The sequence below is a fragment of the Triticum urartu genome, chromosome 1A (assembly GCF_056163025.1).
Source record: "Triticum urartu cultivar PI428250 chromosome 1A, HENAU_Tu73, whole genome shotgun sequence".
Lineage (NCBI taxonomy): Eukaryota > Viridiplantae > Streptophyta > Magnoliopsida > Poales > Poaceae > Triticum > Triticum urartu.
Window position 1 is genome coordinate 62031869 of NC_141873.1, and position 22079 is coordinate 62053947.

The 22079-nt window shown below is 50.1% G+C and overlaps 2 protein-coding genes across 2 annotated transcripts; one reads left to right on the plus strand and one right to left on the minus strand.

The window, feature by feature from the left end:
• The first annotated feature begins 10314 nt into the window (after positions 1 to 10314).
• Positions 10315 to 14238, plus strand: LOC147990030 (uncharacterized). Its single transcript, XM_087546995.1, has 2 exons — positions 10315 to 11611; positions 13502 to 14238. The coding sequence occupies exons 1-2, from the start codon at positions 10678 to 10680 to the stop codon at positions 13864 to 13866; spliced, it is 1299 nt and encodes a 432-aa protein (XP_087403121.1). The 5' UTR covers positions 10315 to 10677; the 3' UTR covers positions 13867 to 14238.
• Positions 14239 to 17871: 3633 nt separating this feature from the next.
• On the minus strand, positions 17872 to 20260 carry LOC147990031 (zinc finger CCCH domain-containing protein 33-like). The gene has a single exon (XM_087546986.1). The coding sequence runs from the start codon at positions 20058 to 20060 to the stop codon at positions 18234 to 18236; it is 1827 nt and encodes a 608-aa protein (XP_087403112.1). The 5' UTR covers positions 20061 to 20260; the 3' UTR covers positions 17872 to 18233.
• Between the last annotated feature and the right edge of the window lie 1819 nt (positions 20261 to 22079).

Consider the following 22079-nt stretch of genomic DNA (forward strand, 5'->3'; position numbering starts at 1 on the left):
AAATTTATGTTTGCTTTTTCCGATAATTTATATTGGGTATTCATTAACATTTTACTAAATGAAATATTAACTGTTTTTCGATAGTAGACAACAAGACTAATTTGGTTGAGTGGTTAATGTGTAAGGCATTGAGCGTTGTAGTCCCAAGTTTGAATCCCAGTGATTTCAAATTTCGATTATTATTGATTTTCTTTTTTTTCATCATGTTTTCTTTTCTAGCAGATTACTGGGCGGCCCACTGCACATCGCTAACAGGCACCAGTAGCCCCAACCGGCGCTTAGAACGCCGATTAGGGGGAGCAACTAGTTAACGAGCGCTCCTTCGGGAGCCTCGCAACGATCAGCGCCACTTGGCGCGCTCTCAGCCATTCGCCACGTGTCGCGCTCTGGATGTTTCCTTCGGATTTTTTTTTTTTTTCGCACGCGTTTTCGGCTTTTTAAAGCGGTTTTTTTGGGTTTTTTCGACGTTTTGGTTTTCCCCCGGTCTTTCTTAGCTTTTCGATCAGAAAAAATTTGAAAAAAAAATCTTTTTGCATGAAAACAACGCGTTTTTTTATTTTTCTTTCATGAAAGTCACGGTTTTTCTTCCGCGAGAGGCACGGTTGTGCTTTAGCAAGAGTCACGGGCGTGCCTTTTGGAAACGAAAAAAACATGTTTTCTGTTTTTTTTTCTTTCACGAGTCACGGTTTTGCTTCCGTGAGAGGCACGTTTGTGCTTTTGCAAGAGTCACGGCCGTGCCTCTCGGAAAAGGGAAAAACAAAACGCGTTTTCTGTTTTTTTTTCTTTCATGAGAGTCACGGTTTTGCTTCCGCGAGAGGCACGGTTATGCTTTCGCGAAAGTCACGACCGTGCCTCTAGGAAAGGAAAAAACAAAACGCGTTTTCTGTTTTTTGTCTTTCGTGAGAGTTACGCTTTTGCTTCCGCGTGAGGCACGGTTGTGCTTTCGCAAAAGTCATGACCGTGCCTCTAGGAAAGGGAAAAGAATACGCGTTTTCTGTTTTTTTTCGCGAGAGTCACGGTTTTACTTTCGCGAGAGTCACGGCCGTGCCTCTTGGAAACGAAAAAAACGTGTTTTTTGTTTTTTTTCCTTCCGCGAGAGTCATAGTTTTGCTTTCACGAGAGGCACGATTGTGATTTCGCAAGAGGCACGGGCGTGCATTTTTCGGAAAAGGAAAAAAACCGTGCTCCCGGTTCGGTTTTTTCTTCCGGTTTTTTTCGTGAAAAAAGTTTATCAAAATCTATCAACATGGGATCTAGTTTTGAAGATCTCGACGCAAGGAATCCAATGGTGAAAACGGTTCGAGATTTGGACGCATGTTTTAAGAGATAAAACGTTTTGAATAAACGGATCTGCGAAAAAAGGGAAAACTCCCAGGTTGCGACAAGTGGCGCGCTGCATATGCGCCACTTGTCGCGATCTGGGAAAGTGAAGTGTTCTTTGCAACGAGTACTCCATAATTAATGATTTCGCCGATTAAGAGCTCCCGAAATGCACAAATGGCTCGTTTACTACATGCGCCTCTGTCTGGGCAGGCCCAAAAAAATATGTTTTGTGAACGTTATATATATATAGTTAGCATCGGTTTTGGGAACCTTCCGTCCTGTTTCAAAATGTTCCGTCCGGTCTTAAATTTTTATATTTTTTCTATTTATTGGTTTATTCATTGTCTTTTGGTATATTTTCTTGTTTGTTTTTTCATTTTCTTATTTCCTCTCGGTTATCTTTTTTATTTTTCCCAATTTCGAAAACACATGCTGAATATTTTTCTAACAACCGTGCAATATTTTCCAGATACACATTGAATACTTTACAAATATATGTTAAATATTTTCCGAATGCTTGTTAAACATGTTTAAAATACAAGGTGAACATTATTAACACATGCTGATTTTTTAAAAAATATCATGAGCATATGTTTAACCCGTAAGTCAGGAACATTTTTTTGACTGGCATCTATTTTTTTTAAAAATATGTGATGATTTTTTTGAAACTATTATGAACATATTTACTAAATGTTATGAAGATTTTCTTGTAATAGTATGAACTTTTTTTACAAATTATGAGGAATTTCTTATATCATTTTCATGATTTTTTAAATTACATTAACATAGTTTTGATATATATGATTTTTATAAAAAAATATCATGATCATTTATTTGAACTGTATGGAGTTTTGTTTCTGGAACATGCAAATAAATTCTTACATGCCACAATCAATTTTAAATTTGTGATAATCATTTATTAAACTAAAATATAGTAATTTGTTCTTGCGGATATATACCTTTCATGAGTATATGATAAGAATATAAATAAGTTAAGGAAACAGAAAAGAAAAAGAAAAAACTACACGCGAAAGACAAGCCCAGTGGGTTGTCCGTATAAGATCAACAGGAGGCGAGCGCTCCAGTAAGCAATGTATAGACACGCCCAACACCTTAAGCCTTATACAATGAGAGGTGCTTAGAAAAATAAATCAGGCTTTCTTAAGCATCGGTGCTTATTTGTATAGGATAGACGCTTAACTAAGTGTCTCTCCTGTAGAAATAGGCACCGGTGCTTCAGGAAAACTCGGTTTATTTTTCTAAACACCTCTCTAAGCACTTCCCATTGTACAAGGTCTTAAAACAACCACAATGTATGCTTTTTTACTACCCCTAAGCGCTCTCTCTCTCTCTACATTATACCATCTGCCTTTAACAAAAAGAAAGGTAGCATCTCCTCTAACCTTAGAGGTTACCTTAGAGGTTACCTCTAAGGTCTAAACAATCCATTAAGTCGCTCTTGTTAGCCTTAGGAAAAAATAGGAAAACACCCCTTTGTAAAGAAATTTAAGAGGTTTAAATCACTAAAATGGTGATCTAAATGATCTTATATTTCTTTATGAAAAGAGTACAAAAGAAAATGGTTGGTTGGACAAAATTCGGTGCTACTCGACAATTTTTTTGACTAAGGCCCGCCTTAAAGCTTATTAGAATCGCTATACATTATGGGTTTCTCATCTAACATAAGAAAAATCATGTGGGGCGCTAGAGCTTTTTTCATTCGATCATAAATGAATTAATGGAAAAAGGAACAAAGGCCTTAAAGTCGAGCTTGCGCCTTAAGCGCCAAATAGCATATTCCTCGTGCACTGGGTATTTTTGAACAAAAGGTGAATTTTATTGGCTAAAAAATAAGCATTAGGTTGATACAAATCCAAAAGATACATCTGGTCTCTGCATAGTTAAAACTTAGAATGTACATAACTGACATCAACATAGAAAAAAACACGACAACAAATAGTAAAGTCATTTAAAACCAGCTATGCGTAGGCAAGTGAAAAAGAAAATCCAAAGTGATCAGAACCATAATCGACAAATTACGGATAATAAGGTTTTTCAACAACAACGCCTTCAACAACGGAGTAATACTTAAGCGTTGTTTTCACCGGACCCAACCAACAAAGTGAGAATCTAGATTTTCACCATCAAGAATCAATCCAAGGCCTTCAACAAGATAACTGTCTAAAAATACTTCACCACTGCTAGACATAACCGGCTCGTGCTAAATCTAGGCTTTCACCTTAGAGCTCACGATGGGGGGCTCGAATAACACCACCGTCTAAGTCACTTAAATGTTGTCGCCGCCATTTTTTCACGATCCCGAATGCAACCGCCGCTGTTTTCACAACCATCACTCTGTGTCAAGTCGGCATCCATAATTTGCGTCAAGCCGACAAACTCAACCACTAGATACAAAGAGATGGAACACTTCCCAAGATTTTTCATAGACCACCGTAGTCGTCAGCCATAAGGTTACGAATTATTTAGATTAATTAAATGTTAATCCATGCTATGTTGGTGGGCATGTTTTGGCAATTCCTTCTTTGTAAGATCATCTACAGCTGGGCGTCTCAAACCCGCCTCAAACGTTTGGGCGGGCTGTCCGGTCACTGACCGATCACGAAATTTGACCCTGACGGGCGCCCCAAAGAGCCTCGAACGCCCGGGCAGACCGGCACCCCTCATATCCAGCCCAAATATGGGGACGCCCGGGCGCGTCCGCCACGTCAGACTGGCGTTGGGGTCCCATACGAAAACAGTTCGCAACCCGGCAGTCTGAAGCTCGTCTCCTTTGTCGGGCCGATTTCGCCGCGTGGTGCCGCTCCGGCGGGCTGCGTACTGCCTAGCCCGGCTATTTAAGCCAACGGTCGGCACTGAAACCCTACCCCTCCATATTTTCCTCCTCCCGTCTGTCCCCGCCGCCACTTTCCACTCCCGTCCGCCACCACTAGTAGCCACGTCCCCATGTCGGCGGGTGAGGAGCTACCAATTTCTAACGCCGGAGCGCCGGCCGCAGCTCCTTGAGCAGATCCGGGCAAGGCGCGAAGCCAAGATCGTCATAGGGTTACCTCCGGTTGCAGTGGATTCGGAGGAGGAGGAGGTGGTGGAGGACGCGGGTCTGCAGGCGGAACAGCAGGCCATTCTCGATTCCCTCCGCTCGAAGTTAGATGCGAAGGCTAGACGTCGTCGGCGGCAGGAGATGGAGGCGGAGCACACCGCACAGGAGGTGATGCTCGCCTACATGGATGAGGTCGAGGAGGAGGACGAGCGGTAGCCCTCCTACACGCTCGGCACCGACGACGTGGACATCTCCAACGACTAAGATTAGTTTTTTTAGGAGGGGAGACGAAGATTAGTTAAGTTGGTACGTAGTATGTAGTACTTAGGATTTCTTTTGTATGATTGTATGGATTTAAGGTTGAAATACGAGAGACTCATATGCCGAGTAGTAAATTTAAGATGTGACCGGTCCGCGGACATTTGAAGGATCGGATTTGTCAGGTCCCAACGGTAGATGCTCTAACCGCCTTATAATAAATAAGGACATAAATGCCCTAACCTTCAATGAATTAATGAAATAACCGTTCAATCATCTGCTCTCTTTTGTAAACACGTTATCAGCCCGAGGCCCTTAACCTAGAGCGACTTGGCAGTCCACGTTATCGGGTCGAGGCTGCTTGTGCGCCTCTCGGTCGACATGTACCGTGGGCTTGGACCGCATGATCGCACATTGAGAGAGAGTGAGAGAGAGAGCATATGATTCCATACAAAGTTTTCAATTTCTGCAATGAGAGTGTTGGAAACGGTTTATATACCTACCGTATTGTAATCTAACTCTGTATTGTTGGTCTTATATATATACGAGATATGTGGAGGTTTTGCCCCACGCAACCCTAAATCAAACTTGGTAACAGAGCCTCTTTTTCCAATCACGCTGTCGCTCGTGTCAAAGCCGCCGTTCGCTCGTTCGTGCCGCCAAAGCTGCCGCTCGCTCGTTCGTGCCGCCGCTTGCTAAAATCTATCGGGCGTCGCCTCTCGCTCGTACGCATCATCGCACGTTCGGCCGATCGCGCGTCGCCGCTCAGTCCCGCGTCACTGCTCGGTCTCGATGGCTTCTGGATCCTCTTCCGCCGCGATGCAACTGGCCATTATCGGTCCGGTTGTGACGCCTCCGGCCGCAACGGCGCCAGTCCCGTCCATCGCGCCTTCCCTTGGCGTACGTCTGGATCGCGGCAACTTCCCGTTATGGCGCACCCTCACCGTGACGCATCTCTCCGGTGCCTCTCTCCATGGCTACCTCGACGGCTCCATCGCTGCTCCGCCCACAACCATCTCCCAGGGGGCAGGTGATACCGCCACCACTGTGGCAAACCCTGCGTATGCAACGTGGTGGACGCAGGACCAGAAGGTCCTCGGGATGCTCCTCTCCTCCATGACGGAGGACATTGCGTCTCAACTGATCAGCTGCAAGTCCGCTGCTGCCGCGTGGACCTCCATCCACGCCATGTTCAGCGCGCAAAACCGTGCCGGGGTTCGGCACATCCGGCGACAGATTCAGTCGCTGAAGAAGAACGACATGACTGCCAACGAGTACATGCACAAGGTGAAGGCTCTTGCCGACGCCATGGCCTCCGCTGGATCCCCCCTCGCTGATGACGAGATCATCGACTACATGCTTACCGGATTGGGCAAGGCCTTCAACCCGATCGCGGCTTCGCTCAGCGTCGTGGTCACTCCGGTCACGCTGACTGACTTCTACTCCATGGTTCTCAACTATGAGGCGCTGCAGCTGTCGCAGCAGGCCGACGATGAGGAGTGGACCTCGTCGGCCAACGCCGTGGCACGGTCCGGTGCTCCCGCCCCCGTCAACCGTCCTCGAGCACCCGACACTGGTCGTGCCACCGACATCCGCCCCGCTGGAGGCTACCCGCAGCAACAGGGGCAGGGCTACCAGCACGGCGGTCAAGACAACCGTCGTAACAACGGTGGTGGAGGAGGAGGCAACGGTCGCAACGGCAATCGTCGCTGGCGCCCGAGGTGTCAGATTTGCAAGAATTGGGGTCACGAAGCCGACACCTGTAAGAAGCGCTTCGATTCAGACTACTCCAGCGGCAATGGCCGCTCGGCAATATAATGCATCGACCTCTTCCAACAACTCCACGCACTGGGTTCTGGACTCCGGCACCACGGATCACCTAACTAGTGACCTGGAGCGTCTTCAGTTTCGCGAACGCTACGGCGGCCATGATCAGGTTCAGGTGGCCAACGGCTCAGGTTTGTCTATTTCGCATATTGGTCACTCGACCTTAGCCGGTTCTTCTCTACGCCTGAACAATATTTTACATGTTCCAAATATTAGCCAACATCTTCTATCAGTCTATCGTCTTGTGTCGAATAATCGTATCTTCATTGACTTTCATAAATATTTTTTCCTTGTTAAGGACAAAGCCACCAGGAGAATTCTTCTTCGAGGTAGAAGCAAAGGAGGGCTCTACCCTCTTCCACTCGGACGAGCCTCGCATCTGTCCGAGCGTCAAGCGTCGTCCAGCGTCCGTGTCTCCTCATCTCAGTGGCATCAGCGTCTCGGTCATCCATCCAAAAATGTCGCCAGTTCCATTGTTAGGAATAATGATCTCGAGTGTTCAACCTTAGATACTTCTGCTTTAGTTTGTGATGCTTGTCAATGTGGTAAAAGTCGTCAACTCTCTTATACTGCTTCTGCTCGTGTGTCTACTATACCTCTTGAATTAGTTCATACTGATGTTTGGGGCCCTGCTCGTGCTTCCTGTGGGGGGTACAAGTATTATGTGAGTTTCATTGACGACTACTCCCGTTTTTGCTGGATCTATCTACTAAAACATAAGTCTGATGTTGAACAGGTGTTCTATGCTTTTCAAGCACATGTTGAGCGCCTTTTGGATGCTAAGCTTAAAGCTGTCCAATCTGACCGGGGGGGTGAATACCATAAGTTGCACCGTTATTTTCTTCGTACGGGCATCTCTCACCGAGTCTCTTGCCCTCACACCTCCCAACAGAATGGCATTGCCGAGCGCAAACACCGACACTTGGTTGAAACTGGTCTTGCCTTGTTGGCTCACTCGTCTCTCCCTTTACGTTATTGGGATGAAGCTTTTCTGACTGCGTGTTACCTCATTAACCGCATGCCCACCCCCGTACTTGGTCAAGATACTCCTATTCATCGTCGTCTGAAAATTCCACCCAACTATACTTTTCTTCGTACCTTCGGGTGTGCTTGTTGGCCTAGTTTGCGGAAGTATAACTCCCACAAACTCGAGTTTCGGTCCAAGATGTGTGTTTTTCTGGGATATAGTCCTATGCATAAGGGGTACAAGTGTCTTGATCGATCTACGGGTCGTATATACATCTCGCGTGACGTTATCTTTGACGAATATGTCTTTCCGTTTGCTACTCCCGGTGTCACTGTTGATGTGTCTACACTTGACGAGGCTATTTCTTTTCCATCCACAGAACCGGCTACGAGTGCTCATGTGCGTAATTATGACTTAACCTACTTGGCTACTAATCCATCTGACCTAGCCAGCGTTTCTTCTGTGCAGGCTCCGCGACCGGCCACGCTCGACGTACCCGTGGCCATGCAGAACGACGTGCATGGCGGCCAGGCTTCCCAGGCAGGGGCCCCGCTCGCACATGCGGCTGGCTTTGCCCGCGATTCGGCCTCGCCTGCCAGCACCTTGGCCTCGCCCGCCCACGAGTCGGCCTCGCTCGCCCGTGACTTGGCCTCGCCCGCCCGCGCCTCGGCCTCGCCAGCGCCTGGAGTGTCGCCTGGCTCCCCGTGTGCCTCGTCGGCCCATGAGCAGGCCCATGAGCCATCTTCACCGGCTCTTGTGCCATCGTCGCCAAGTTCGGCACCGTCGCCATCCTCGCCTATGTCTCCGGCCGTCGAGCCCACTCACCCAATGGTGACTCGTACCCGTGATGCTACTCGTCGTGAGAAGGAATTTACTGATGGGACGGTGCGGTATAATCCTCTTCGTCGTGCTTTCTTTGCGACACCGGTGTCACATCGTGATGCCCTCCGTGAGCCGGCGTGGCGTGATGCTATGGCTGCTGAGTTTGCAGCGCTTCGTCGAAATGGCACATGGGTTTTGGTTTCTCGACCACCTGGCGTTAACATTGTCGGCAGTAAATGGGTGTTCAAGACGAAGCAACACGCTGATGGGTCTGTTGATAAGCACAAGGCTCGCCTCGTTGCTCGTGGTTTTACTCAACAGCAAGGTCTTGACTATGGTGATACCTTCAGTCCCGTTGTCAAACCGACTACTATTCGTCTGGTTCTTTCGTTTGCTGTTTCACGAGGATGGAGTTTGAGGCAAGTTGATGTCAGTAATGCATTTCTTCATGGCTTTCTTTCCGAGACTGTGTATATGCAGCAACCATCAGGTTTTGAAGATACTCGGTTTCCTTCGCACGTGTGCAAGTTGCAACGGGCTCTTTATGGTCTCAAACAGTCGCCACGTGCTTGGTATGCTCGTCTCAGTGCTCGACTTCTTCAGCTTGGTTTTGTTCCATCCAAGGCGGATACATCTCTCTTCATCTTTGTTGCGCATGGCGTCCAGATATACATGCTTGTGTATGTTGATGATATTGTTATTGCTGGCTCCACTCCAGCTGCAGTTGAGCGTTTGATGAGATCTCTCTCCAACAGTTTTCCCATCAAGGATCTTGGTCCTCTCCAGTATTTTTTGGGGCTTGAAGTATCATACAAGCTTTAGCTAATGGAGCAGTTGAAGCAATCTGGGTGGAGACCTTACTCAAGGAGCTTGGGGTCTTCAAGCAGCGTACCGCCATTCTATGGTGTGATAATCTTGGGGCTACGTACCTAACAGCAAATCCAGTCTTTCATGCAAGAACCAAGCACATAGAGATAGATTTTCACTTTGTGCGTGAGCGCGTTGCTTCTGGTGTGTTAGATGTCAGGTTTATCTCGTCTAATGACCAACTGGCTGATGTATTTACTAAACCGGCCACACGACAGATGTTAGAACGTTTCCGGTCCAATCTGAACCTTGTATGTAGTAGTAGTTCAGATTGAGGGGATGGGTTGGAAACGGTTTATACCTGCCGTATTGTAATCTAACTCTGTATTGTTGGTCTTATATATATATACGAGATATGTGGAGGCTTTGCCCCATGCAACCCTAAATCAAACTGAGAGTGTTTCACAGGTAGAGAAGCCAAAGATCAAAACCAAATCCACTGTATACGCGGAGGCGATGATCGCAGTAATTAATATAGACCTCGGTAGAACCGACGACGGGGAGCCCAGCGAGATGACCGGACCGGACCAGACCAGGCAGCAGCAGCCACTGGCAGTGTCAGCGGTAGAACCAGGCTCGCTGTTCAGACCTATACTACGCACTGCCACTGCCCAGCGCCCGCAGCCTTGGGCGACTTGACCCCATCAATCCAATCCAATCCAATCCCACCCGTCTCGCTCGCACGCCGCGGCACGGCAGGAAGCTGCGCGGAAGGGGCGGAAGACGCCGGCCGGTCCCGGGCCCCGAGGCCCCGGCGCTGGCCCGCCAGGGCCCGGGCCGCGCCCATGTGTCAACCCCGTAACCGGCCTCCGTCCCGCACGACAGAGGCAAAGGCGATTGCCGTTCCCTGTCGCCTAGTTGTACGTTATACGTACTCCCCGTTTCAAACGCCGAGCCCGCCGGCAGCGTGTCTGTCCTCGGCTTGCTTCGTGCCGCTCCCCGTTAACCCGTTTCACACACTACCCCCAACTTTCCCTTGTCCGGACGTAGTACGTACGCTCTTTTTTGCCTCCTCAAACCTCCTAATTAACCTCGCTTATTAATTAATTCGGTTATGTCCTCTTTCAGCTAAGTAGCGTTTTCAGATTTCAAAATTTGTAGGTTTACCGCCCGAATTACCCAGTCGGGGAGCTTCCGTCCCTCACATCACAAGCCCCAAAATCCATGCCCGGCCTATGCGATCATGCCGACTGCCGACACACACACATTTTCGAAACAAAGTGGAGCAAAGGTTCCAACTGCTCCACATTCTTCTTCGACGAAAGGTTGCACTGAGCGTGCAACCAAAGAAGGGAGCGCATATGCTCAGCCTGGCTTTCGTTTCGAAAATTCATTCAGGAAACAATACGGCCTAGTAGCTCACTCATGGCAGACACCTTAGTACTACTCCGTATGAGACAGCGGCAGCTGGGAGCTACCACGGCCTAGTGGAGTATGGCGGTGAAACTGTGGAGCGGTAGCGATTTCTTCACACCTGCAACTGCAACCTTTCCCGTTACACAAAAGTGGTAAAAATGCAGGGGTAAAACAGTGGAGTGATGAATGCCGAGCATTTATGCCGCTGAGCCCATGGGAGGGAGCTTCCATTAACCCTTCCCTCCACCCGCAATTCGAAACAGGAGCCGACATCCCCCTCTCCCCCTCTCCCCCTCCCTCCCTCGCTCCCCCGGCTCCATGCCGAGCAGCTTCGAGCTGTGACTGTGAGGAGTGCCTCGCTCGCATGGCCAAGCTCGCGCAGTCCTCCTTCGCGCTCGACCTCCTGCGCCGCCTCCTCTGCGCGCACGCCGCCGGCAATGCCGCGGGCGGGGGCAACGCCAACACCGTCCACGCCGACGCCGCCGCTCTACGGAAGGAGGAGGAGGAGGAGGAGGGGGCGGCGGCGGCGAGGAGCCCCTGCATTGTGGCCAGGCTGATGGGCCTCGACGCGATGCCGACGCCGGCGCGCGACCCGCAGCAGACGCTGCGCCGGAGCCGCTCGGCGAGCTCGGCCGAGGGCTGGTCCTCGCCCACGCCGTGCTGCTTCGGCGGCGACGCGCCGCGGCGCAGGGTGGTCAGGACCACGTCCGCGTCGTTCCGGGACAGGCCCACGTACCTGCGGCGGGAGAACGACGAGTTCCTGCTCCTCAGCTTCAGCCCGGACGACGACGGCAGCGACGACCGCGACGCGGCGGGGTGGCCCAGAAGCGACGACGACGATGAAACGGCCGTGAACAGGCGCGGCAAGAGGACGGTCGACGGCGACGGAGACGGAGCCAAGAAACAGAGGCGGGGGCGAAGAAGGCTCCCGCGGCGACGGTGCGGCGACGAGGAGGCGGAGTCGGAGCCTGGCCGGAGCAGGAGGCCGGTCGCGGCGGCGGAGGAATGCGGCCTGGAGAACTCGAGCCCGGTGTCGGTGCTGGAGGCGCGAGACGGGCAGGAGGAGTCGTCGACGACCACCACCACTTCGTCATCCTCAGTGGAAGAATTGGAGCCGTGCTCGCCTAGCTCAGGTTTGTCGTCGTCACCTCCGGCCCATTAATGCTTCTTCAGTTGCTTACTTCACGGCACAACCTGAGCGAGATCAGTACAAGTTAAAATTATAGCGGCATTCACCTTCGGAAAAAAAAATCACCTTCAGAGATTAAAAAGACAGAGATCAGTTAAAATCAGGGTGGCATTCAGAATCACCTTCAGAGGGGAAAAACATACTGTAGATCAGTTAAAAATGGAGTGGAATTCACCTTCAGAAAAAGAGAACTAACTTCAGTAAAAATAAACAGCTGGAATCAAATACTACTACTCCAGTGCACCATGAAATCAGCTGGAATCAAATACTGCTCCGTTGCACCGTGAAAGTTCAGGTGATTGGACTGCTAACATCATGAGAAGCTCATTTCCCCGCCTGTTTGCAACCAAGGGACCAACACCAAGTGATTAATTCTCAGAGCTTATATACAAACTATAAATTGATTTCCTGGAAAAGCATTTCTTTCAAATTTTGGGCATCAACAGTTTCAACAGGGACAAGTTTGTGGCCCTTGTGTATAATGCTTGGTTCTCTGAGTCAGCAAGTGTACAGTACTTGGTGTTCAAAAGTCTTGGCTGGTGTTCTGAGCTTCTGTAACTTGGTCTTCTTGTGCCCTAATCACTTGTCCCTGTCACCTCTGCAAACTCCACAAGCTCTGGTGCAGATTGCAACACATCACTGTGGGACAGTTAGATGCACATAAACCTTCAGAAAAGGATAAGGAGAGTTGAATTTGCAAGTATCATGTGCCCATCTGAATTATTAGCACAGCAACTAGCAAAAGGCCATAGTTTAACAGTGACAGGCCGTTTCCTCACTTATTTACTGATCACTTATTTTCTTGTGCCCTGATCACTTGTCCCTGTCAACTCTGTAAACTGCACTAGCTCTGGTGCAGATTGTAACGCATCACTGGGGAGAGTTAGATGCACAGAAACCTTAAGCAAAAGGAATGAGAGTTGAATTTGCAATTACAGTTAACTGTCTGAATTATCAGCACAGTAACTAGAAAAAGGCCATAGTTTAACAGTGACAGGCCATTTCCTCACCTATTTACTGATCACTTATTTCTTGTGCCCTAATCACTTGTCCCTGTCGACTCTGTAAACTGCACTAGCTCTGGTGCAGATTGTAACACATCACTGGGGGACAGTTAGATGCACACAACCTTCAGCAAAAAGGAAAAGAGAGTTGAATTTTCAATTACCATCTGGCCCATCTGGATTATTAGCACGGTAACTAGAAAAAGGCCATAGTTTAACAGTGACAAGCCATTTCCCTCACTCATTAACTGATAAGGCACCAATTAAAAGTCGCAGTTTCTGATAATTTATGTACTACTAGTAGAAGATAGCCGAAAAATTAACCCTGAAGTTGAACAAAGGAACTATCCATGAAAAGTATTCCTTCTTCATTTTGGTGCACAAACAGTTGCAACAGGGACAAATTTCGTGGTCCATGTCTGAAGTTTGGTTATGCAAGTAATCTATTCCAGTGTCTTAACCAGATTTAGTCTAAGCTTCTATGACCTCGTCTTCTTGGACCTTAATCATTCTGTCCCTGTCCATCTGCTAACTGCACAAGATCTGGAACCAGCTCTCTGATTGCAACACATCACTAAGGCCTCTAGATTCACATACTGTAGCTAGTAACCACTTTGACTTGGTCATCAAAATCATTTCGACACACCGTGGAAAGAAAGAAAAACACCAATAATCGAGTGGTCATCGATCAATTTGTGTCTGAAAACACTACTATTGAGTTTTATGCACCAACCAGTTCACCCAACACTGCCGTGTACTGCTTACTACATGTTGATCAGTTTGTTTGTTCATGTATACTGATGAGGCAACATTGTCTCTGCATGTACCAGATGGAGGCGAAACCCGGCCGGCGGCGAGGCAGCTGCAGAGATCAAGGAGGAAGCTACTGCAAGCCAACTCCGACAATTTCGGTGGCGACCCGCCTCCTGCAGCAGCGAACCCCTCCTGCCGTGTCTCGAAATGTTCAGACAAGGAGAGGAGGGACAGGAGAGTGGTGAACAACAAGGCAGAGGCCATCGCCCCGGATGCGACCGGCATTTGGCGAATCATCTGCAGGATGGTTGAGCGAGATATATGTGGCATCAACTGGCAAGCTAGGGGTGGTGGCGACATTGCAGCGGAGATGGGGTCAGCGATCCTTGATCAGCTCATATGGGAGCAAACAGCTGAGCTGATGCAGCTAATTGTGGTCTGAATAACTGTACATGGTTACCCTTTCTGCTCTTCCATCTGCAAGAAGCACCCAACATGTTGCCAAAATCTTCAGAACACTGAACAAGATGAAGCTGTCGGCCGCTCCGGATGCGAAAACTCTCATTACAGAAGCTGCTGCTGATGATGACGATGCCAACAACATGAAGTGAATGTCCAAGCATTACAGTGGAGATACATATATGTTCAGAAATTCTTGATGCCTGAAGGTCTGAAGAACCTGAACGCTGCTCCTCTCCACACAGCCATGTGACTATGAAACTGTACATGTTTTTCCTCCCTATTTCAGCTCTATGTATGTACCAGCAGCCCCTGAATAACCTAACAATATATTATTATGAGTTAGCTGACATAATCTCTCCTTGTGCGAACTTTGTCCCATGTTGCTTACTACTCACTGCACTAAAGACTAAACCGAGTCCTGATCAGGTAACATAACTTAACCATTTCCTGATCCCGCGAGATTTATCGGAGACTCCGTGGATGGGAACAGATCAAGGTTCAACGAGCAGCATCCCGATAAGAAGATGCTGGGGGAACTTTCAGGGGAGGTGGGACGCTCTGAATTTTCCTCCCCGGCACGCACAAGAACCAAAACCCAGAAAACGATCTGCCGGAAAGTTTCCGCGGAGATGAGGTCAATGATGTGGCCATTCCCATAAGAAAGGTCATCGCCACGTCTACGTCGGCGACAATGGCGATGCCCCTGCGATCAGGCCGGTGAGCAGGAGAGGTTCAGTTTTCTATCTAACCCTGAAGTAGGGATGAAAGGTGCTCCACCATTTCTTAATCAGGGTTTTTTATGGGATAACCACTCCCGGGGCTGGTTTGGATGTGACGATCTGAAACCTGTCTGGAGCGGGATTTGTCGCCGTTCGTCGAACCGATTAAAACTAGGGTTAGGGTTGCTTTCAGAGGGAGGTTTGAATGTCTCACATGGAAAAGGAAAAGGAGACCGAATTGCAGCCACCGGACAGCCGTAATCAAACCTCCTTGTGACGCAAACATGTTTTTAGTTTACTCATCGGTTGTTTTATATCGTTTGGGCATGTTGCTCAAGCAACTGGATTAGTCTCGCAGACAATGGTTTGACTGCATCCTTGCTAAGGCCTTAAGCAAGCATGATCTGAAGAAATCTTACAGGCTACGTGGATGCTTAAATTATGTAGCTTGGCTCAATCATTGATTAGTAGGTAAACAGCGTGTTGCCCATCTGGTTACAATGTAAATTGCGGCCTCAGATGGGTGAAAGAAATAAATTAGCTTAGGACGCATTCGTGTAAAATGGAGTAGATACGAAGTAAGAAAACATAATACAGAAGTCGAGTAGAGTAGAAGCAAGTACAGAAAGATATATAATAAACTCCTAATACAAATCGCTGTGAAAAAACTGTAGCAAGTCTATTATTCAGTGAGATAAATGAAGCTACTGACCATATTTTTTGTCATTCGGTGATTGCCCTCTAACCTTTCATTTCATATGTTCCAAACCTCAAAGCGTATTCATTTTGTAAGAACATCTACTTTCGGACCCCCTACTCTACCCCCCCCCCCCCCCCTCCCAAAATTTGATTGGGCGAACAACCTGGACGCTGCCCGGACAATTGACCCCTCAAACCTGGCCTAACCGATGAGTAAGAGCAAGCGGATATGAGTAGATCCGCACACGCCCGAACACAGGTTCCGCGTCGGACCAGCCCATGCCGACTCACCCTGACCCCACATAAACCCCATCCCATCCCCACATGGACAAAACCCTAGCCTAAACTCTCGACCGCTCTGCTCCCCTTCCACACTCCGCTCCATTCCACTCCCCTCCCCGTGCCACCATGGCCCGGGGAGATTCGCGGTCTCCCTGGCCTGGTGAGATGACAAGGCGAGCGGTGGCACCGACACCTCTAGCCATGCTCCTCCCAGACGACTTTGGGTGCTTGTACCCGCACTGCCAAAGCCCGCGGCTACGGTTCCCCGTGTAGGAGGTGCAGGCCGCCCTCCACGCAAGGCAGAGAGCGGCACAAGATCTAGCTAGTCCGGCTGCTCGCCGACTCGGACAACCACCTCCTTCGTGTCTCATTCGCCGATCCTTGACATCGGCGGAGATGGACGCCTGCCAGCACGTTCGTCGTCGCCGCAAAATGCCAAGGCATTGCGGCTAAGCATCGAGGAGTCCGAGCGGCTCGCGCGGCAGAAGACATTCAACCAGCCGAAAGCTCACTACATCGCCAAGGAGCAGGCTCAGGCCGCCGATGCCTGGCCAACCTCCCCTCCTCGTCCTCATCCTCCTTTGCCGACGGTGGCACCACAACCAACGAGAACAATGCCTTTTCGGCCATAAACACCTACAACGAGGAGTACTACCGCCGCTCCGGAGAACCCAAGGGGAAGGGGCCAGCAATGAAGTGTTGAAGTTCGGCGCCTCATCATCTATCTTTTATCTAGGAGCGTGATAACTGTCACACGTGTGGCACGAACACGCGGCAACTCCAAACATTTTTTATGGCAAGTCTAGTGATGCGAGGACGTCAACTTTAGATGTCAAGCATGACAACTTCCTTTTCTGATGGCAAGTTTCAGTTTATTTTTTAGTATGTTTTTTCTTTTCGGGTAGCAACTTTAGTTCTAAAAAATGTTAGAGCCGGAGTGCTTCGTGCCACACGATGTGGCATTTATCATCTAGGTTTATCTATCATAGTCATCCATGAGCAAGCGAGGTATGTACATTTGTGAACTTGCTATGCTATGTCCGATCTATGCTATGTTGAAGTTATTTACGACTGTTTTGATCACGTTGCATGGGGTTGCTTGCATTTGGGGGGTCAGATGTAAGGAGGACGGTTGCAGACACGGAGAAACAAGAGGTGCTTGGGTACTGTCCGCAGACAGTTGGGGGGTCAGATGTAAGGGGGTTGTAGACGCGGAGAAACAAGAGGTGAATGGGTACTGTCCGCAGACATATAGGGGGCCAAGTTTGGCAAATCGGATTGTGGATGCTCTAATTTGGATAGGGAATAAGCAGATATCCATACAAAAAATTATCTAAAATGATCTTTATTAACAGGAATATTATAGGACAACTGCAATGCCAAAATAAGCATAAGCACACTGATAGAAAAATGCTACAGGATGGAGAAATAAATATAAGCAGTAACACCAGAGAGATGCTGCTGGAGATTACGTTGTTAATAGCCCCAGACATCTGGATGCGCATTTGTAGAGTTAGGATAGTCCAAAACCTGCCCCAACTGCAAGAACAATGCTTGAGCATGGCCAGGACTTGAATACTCAAATACAGCTGCAAATAATTGTGAACCCAACAGCTGCACCCGCATACAAAAATAAACAAGAGACAGCATGGACATCAACACTTGTTTCATCATCTATATATTCTAACAAACAGGAGAACAAAAAACAAGCAAGGAAAATGGATGCCCCAGGTCCAATGTTCTAGAAGAAAAATGCTCTTGTCAAAGGAAAAATTCAACATTGGCAGCATTAGGATAATGAGCAGATAACCAAAGCTTATCCTGGTGACGCTTATGCCCAGATTTTTGGGCCTAATTCCTGTCCTCTGTGCCTAACCCACAGCCAGAACAATAATAATTACCTACTCTACTATGCGCTTGCTTTGGGTGCATGGCACTTGCCTTTCTGATGATATATTGTATTGAGAGCACTACTAATAATCGGTGCATGACGCCTCCATCTCCACTAAGCTAACCTGTGATTGCCCTGCAGTTCACATCCTATGACCCACCAGCCACTTCAGGAGGGAGAAGCCATATCAAATTGTGCCAGTGGTTTTTATTTATGATCCACTCTTTTGGGGAATGGAATGGACATGGAATGGAATCAAATAAAGGGTGATGTGATCATGGAGGAGGAACCAAGAACATATACTATATGCTGGTGAACACTTCCATGATTCCATTGATGTACTTTTGCATGAGAAGAGTACAATATTGCACAAGTTTGATCAATCAAGAGACAATGAAGCACACAAAGCAAATCTTGCTGGTCTCAAAGTATGTATAAATATCAAGTAAATAAACTCTTGATGGAATTCTTGTATACAGCTATTTATAATAAACCGAAGGGAAGGTGGGGGGGGGGGAAGAGAGTAAATATTGGCTGTTCTTTCTTCATCAACCTAAGGCTCCCTTTGGGCATCCATGCTGATTGCTGATGAGCAGCAATGTTATTTTTGTGAACAGCATATATGTACTAAAGAACCGTCTCATATGAATCAAATTAAGCAAATAAAAAGGGGTGAAAAATTTTTGAAGGAAAGAACTTTGGTCAGCTAGATGCTATGAGCCAGTGATCGATCGGTTGGTCGTCGACGGGGTGGGATCAGGCCACCATCTGCTCCTGCTCCAGCCACTGCGGAAAATGGTCGCCTGTGTGGCCATCCTTGACAAGAGAGTTCACCCATGACACGTCGGGTTCGGCCGGCGTGGCTGCGGAGGCCGCCGGCATGGCGGACTGCCCGCGGAACCCGAAGGACGCCGACTTGCGGAACTTGTGCAGCTCGTCTCCCTGCACGCCCCAGTCCAGCTTGCCGCCGGGTGAGCCCCAGTCGAGGTTGCCGCCGTTGGGGGAGCCCCAGTCGGTGAGCATGGAAGGCTCGCCGATCGTGGTGGCCGGCGACATGAGGGAGCGCGCGGCCGGGGCGCGCGCGCCGCGGTCGATGAAGCTCTGGCTACGCTTGGCGAACGCGGAGGCGCGGGAGGTCATGATGGCCTTGGCCATGGAGTGGTCGAGGCCGAACGAGTTGTTCGCGCCCACCATCGGCGAGGTCGGCATGTGCAGCGGCGTGTCCGGCATGGAGCTGTACGGCGACATGTCGCCCGCCTGCTTCAGCGACAGCGCGTGGAGCTGGGAGAGCATGGCCGGGTCCATGGAGCCCAGCAGGTCGGTGTAGTCCGGCATGTTTCTGGCGGGCGACCCGGCGGCGTGCGGCGAGCCGAGGCCGCCGTTGGGCGCGCCCCAGCTCGCCCTCGGCGAGTGCGCGCTGCTGGACACCTTGTCGAACAGCTTCTGCTGGTACTGGTCCAGCGCGAGCATCTCCAGGTCGAAGTCGAGCTCCCGCGCCGTCTTGAGCCGGCTGACCGGCGACGACGGCCACCCCGCGGGGTTGAGCATCCCCATGTCCATCCCGTTGGGGGGCGAGGAGCGCGGGGACACGGGCTGCATCATGCCCACGGAGACGGCGGAGGGGTTGACGGAGCGGAGCTCGTCGCGCCTGTGGGCGAAGAAGCAGATGCGGCGCGCGCAGCCGACCTCGTCCTTGCAGAGGCGCGTCCGGTACTGCGCCGGGTGGAGCCAGCACTCGAAGACGCCGTGCGCGTACTCGCAGCCGTCGCCCTTGCGGCAGGACCCGCCCTTGCGGAACTCCGGGCAGGGCACGCAGCTGTAGGAGTAGCGGCGCGGGTCGCGGCGGCGCGCGTTCTCGCCGGGGTGCACGAAGGGGCACTCGGTCCAGTCGTGGGAGTAGGCGCGGGAGCAGGGCTTCACCTTGAAGCTGTACATGCGGAACTCGTCGGTGCTGAAGAGCCCGCTCTTGAGGTCCGGCAGCGTGAGGTCCGGCGGGTACTCCTTCCTGGGCTCCTGCGCGGCGGCCATCGCCGCAGGCGGCGAGGCGGACTTCTTGGGCGACGAGGAGGGCGACACGGCGGGGGACTTGAGCAGCAGGCGGAGGGGCTTCTCGGCCACGCCGGCGGCGCGCGGGAGCAGGTCCCCGGCGCGGAGCCCGGACACCGAGAGCGCCTCCGTGGAGGCCCCCGCGGCGAGCAGCAGGTGCGTGGCCGCGACGGCGTTGGCCGCGCCACCGGCGGCAGCCATATGCAGCGCGGTGGCGCCGTCCGTGCCGGACGCGCGGCAGGCCTCGCCCGGCGCGACGGACAGCGCGTGCGCCAGCACGGCCGTGCTCCCGTAGAGCGCGGCGACCATGGCCGGCGTCCGGCTCTCCGCGGCCAGCCGTCCCTGGCCGACAGCCGAGGGCCCATACCACGATCCCGCGGCATCAAGGCACGCCTTCTCCTCCTCCACGACCCGCCTGAACTCAACCACGTCGTCCGCCGCCGCCAGCTCCAGGAGCAGCGAGGCCACGGCCGCCGGATCCTTGGGCGCCGCCGCCGGCGGCGGCGGGGTCGACGGCTTGCGCGGGCCGGAGCACATGACGGAGGAAGGCCTGTCCGCTGCTAACAAGGGTTCAAAAGAGACTCTGCGTTCTCGTTAAGAGCGCCGGGGAGAGGAGAGACGGTTCTTGCTCGGTTCTTCCTCCTCTTTCTTCCTTCCAGTACGTTCTTGATTGATTGTGACAAGAGGAGGGGGGAGAAGGGGGGAGTGGGTGAGGTGGGTAGTGTGGAACGGGGGGCGAGGGGTATATGTAGAGAGGGAGAGGTGCGAGGTGGGGGAGGGGGAATAATGGAGGTGGAGGAGAAAAGGAGGGGGGTGGTGGTGGGATTGATGAAAGAGATAAGGGAGGTAGGAGACGAGACGAAGAAGCTGTGATGGTCTCTCTCCCTCTCTCGCCCTCGCCATCGCCTTTCTCTCTCTAGCTATGTGGCTTTCGCTCTCGTGTGCGCATTGCCCCCATTGTTTAACAGAAAAAAATGCTTTCTTTCTCGCCTCCGCTTTCGAGTTGTTTTTTGCGTCGCTGCGGTCGCCTGGTCAAAAGGAGGGCCAGCCAACGCGCACAAGTCGTAGCTTCCCTCTCATTTCGTTTCTCAACAATTTATTTTTCTGTTTTTTTGCGGAGGAAAAAGGAGTGGAGCTGTGGGTACAACACATTGTTGCCACGGATTTGGGTGCATGTGTTTCTTCTCTTTGTGTTTTTTCTTTTCTTTTGTGTGTGTGGAAATGTTAGGAATGTTTCGTGTGGTTGTCTTGGGAGAGGTGGTATTTTCTCCCATGGTTACCCGGTGGTGGATTCGGGATAAAGGCGCGTGTGATATTGTGGTTGGGATCCGTCGCCCTGCGGCTATGGTGGTGGTCGATTCGGATAGAAAACAGTGAACCCGATTCCATTTCGTTGAGGCTGTGGTTGCGTGTTGTCGCTGTACATGTTGCCATGAGGTGGAGATGGCGCGACTGATGGGTTGCTTCATCTTTGCGCGGACGAATCACTAGCGACAACCCGGAGAGAATGTAATATTAGATTCGTGGTAAGATCTGCTACAGATTGAGAGAGAGAGAGAGAGATTGTATAAGAAAAGTGGTTATTGCAGTATTTTCCCGCTCAATTATCTGGTGGTGGATTGAGGATAATTGAATATGTGATACTTTGGTTGGACGGTCCGACATCTAACCATGATGGGGTCGAATCAGAGAGAAAATAGTGAACAGGGTTCCATCCGTCTAAGGTTGGGGTTGTGCGTTGTCGGATCTCGGGGAAGAAGAATCACTAATAACAACACCTACTAGAAAAGATGATATTAGATTCCGGGGAAGATCGATATCGACCAAGGAAGAGACAAGCGAGTATAACAGATTGTTGCCACGGATTTATGTAGACATGCTTCTTCTGTGTGTAAGCAATGCTTTAGTATGTGGTTATCCAGAGGGAGGAAGGGGTGTTTTTCTCCATTAATCACTCGGTGGTGGATTCAGGGGAAAGTGGTATGTGATATTGTGGTTGGAATTGCTTGATCTATGACTATGGTGGTGGTCGATTCAGAGGGAAAATAGTGAAAACCGATTCTATCTGATTGAGGTCACTGTTGTGTGTTGCCGTATAGAAGTTGCCATGAGGTGGAGATTGTGCGATTGATCATTGCTTGGACTTCGCGCGAACGAAACACTAGGGACAACATGGAGAGAATGTGATATCAGATCCATGCTAAGATCTATACCGGTAAAAGAGATAGGGGTGTGTTTTGTACAAGAAAGTTGGTTATCGTAGTATTTTTTCCACTTAATTATTTGGTGGATCGAGGATAAATGCTTACATGCCATCATGGTTGGAATTGATCAACGTCTAATTGTGGTGGGACTAAATTCAAGGAGAAAATAGTGAACCTGATTCCAAACGTCTACGGTTGTGCATGGTTGTGTGTTGTCGAACATCAGTGAAGACGAATCACTAACAACGCCTTGTGGAAAAGATGATATTAGATTCAAGGAAAGATCGATAGCAACCAACGAATAGAGAAACGAGTATCCTATAAGAAAGTTGTTATTGTGTATGTTCGTTTT

Bases quoted from the DNA above. Each gene is read 5' to 3' on its own strand.
- LOC147990030 (XM_087546995.1), top strand. From the start codon at position 10,678: ATGCCGCTGAGCCCATGGGAGGGAGCTTCCATTAACCCTTCCCTCCAC. The intron at 11,612-13,501 runs GTTTGTCGTCGT...TGCATGTACCAG, and splicing joins GCCGTGCTCGCCTAGCTCAG to ATGGAGGCGAAACCCGGCCG.
- LOC147990031 (XM_087546986.1), bottom strand. From the start codon at position 20,060: ATGTGCTCCGGCCCGCGCAAGCCGTCGACCCCGCCGCCGCCGGCGGCG.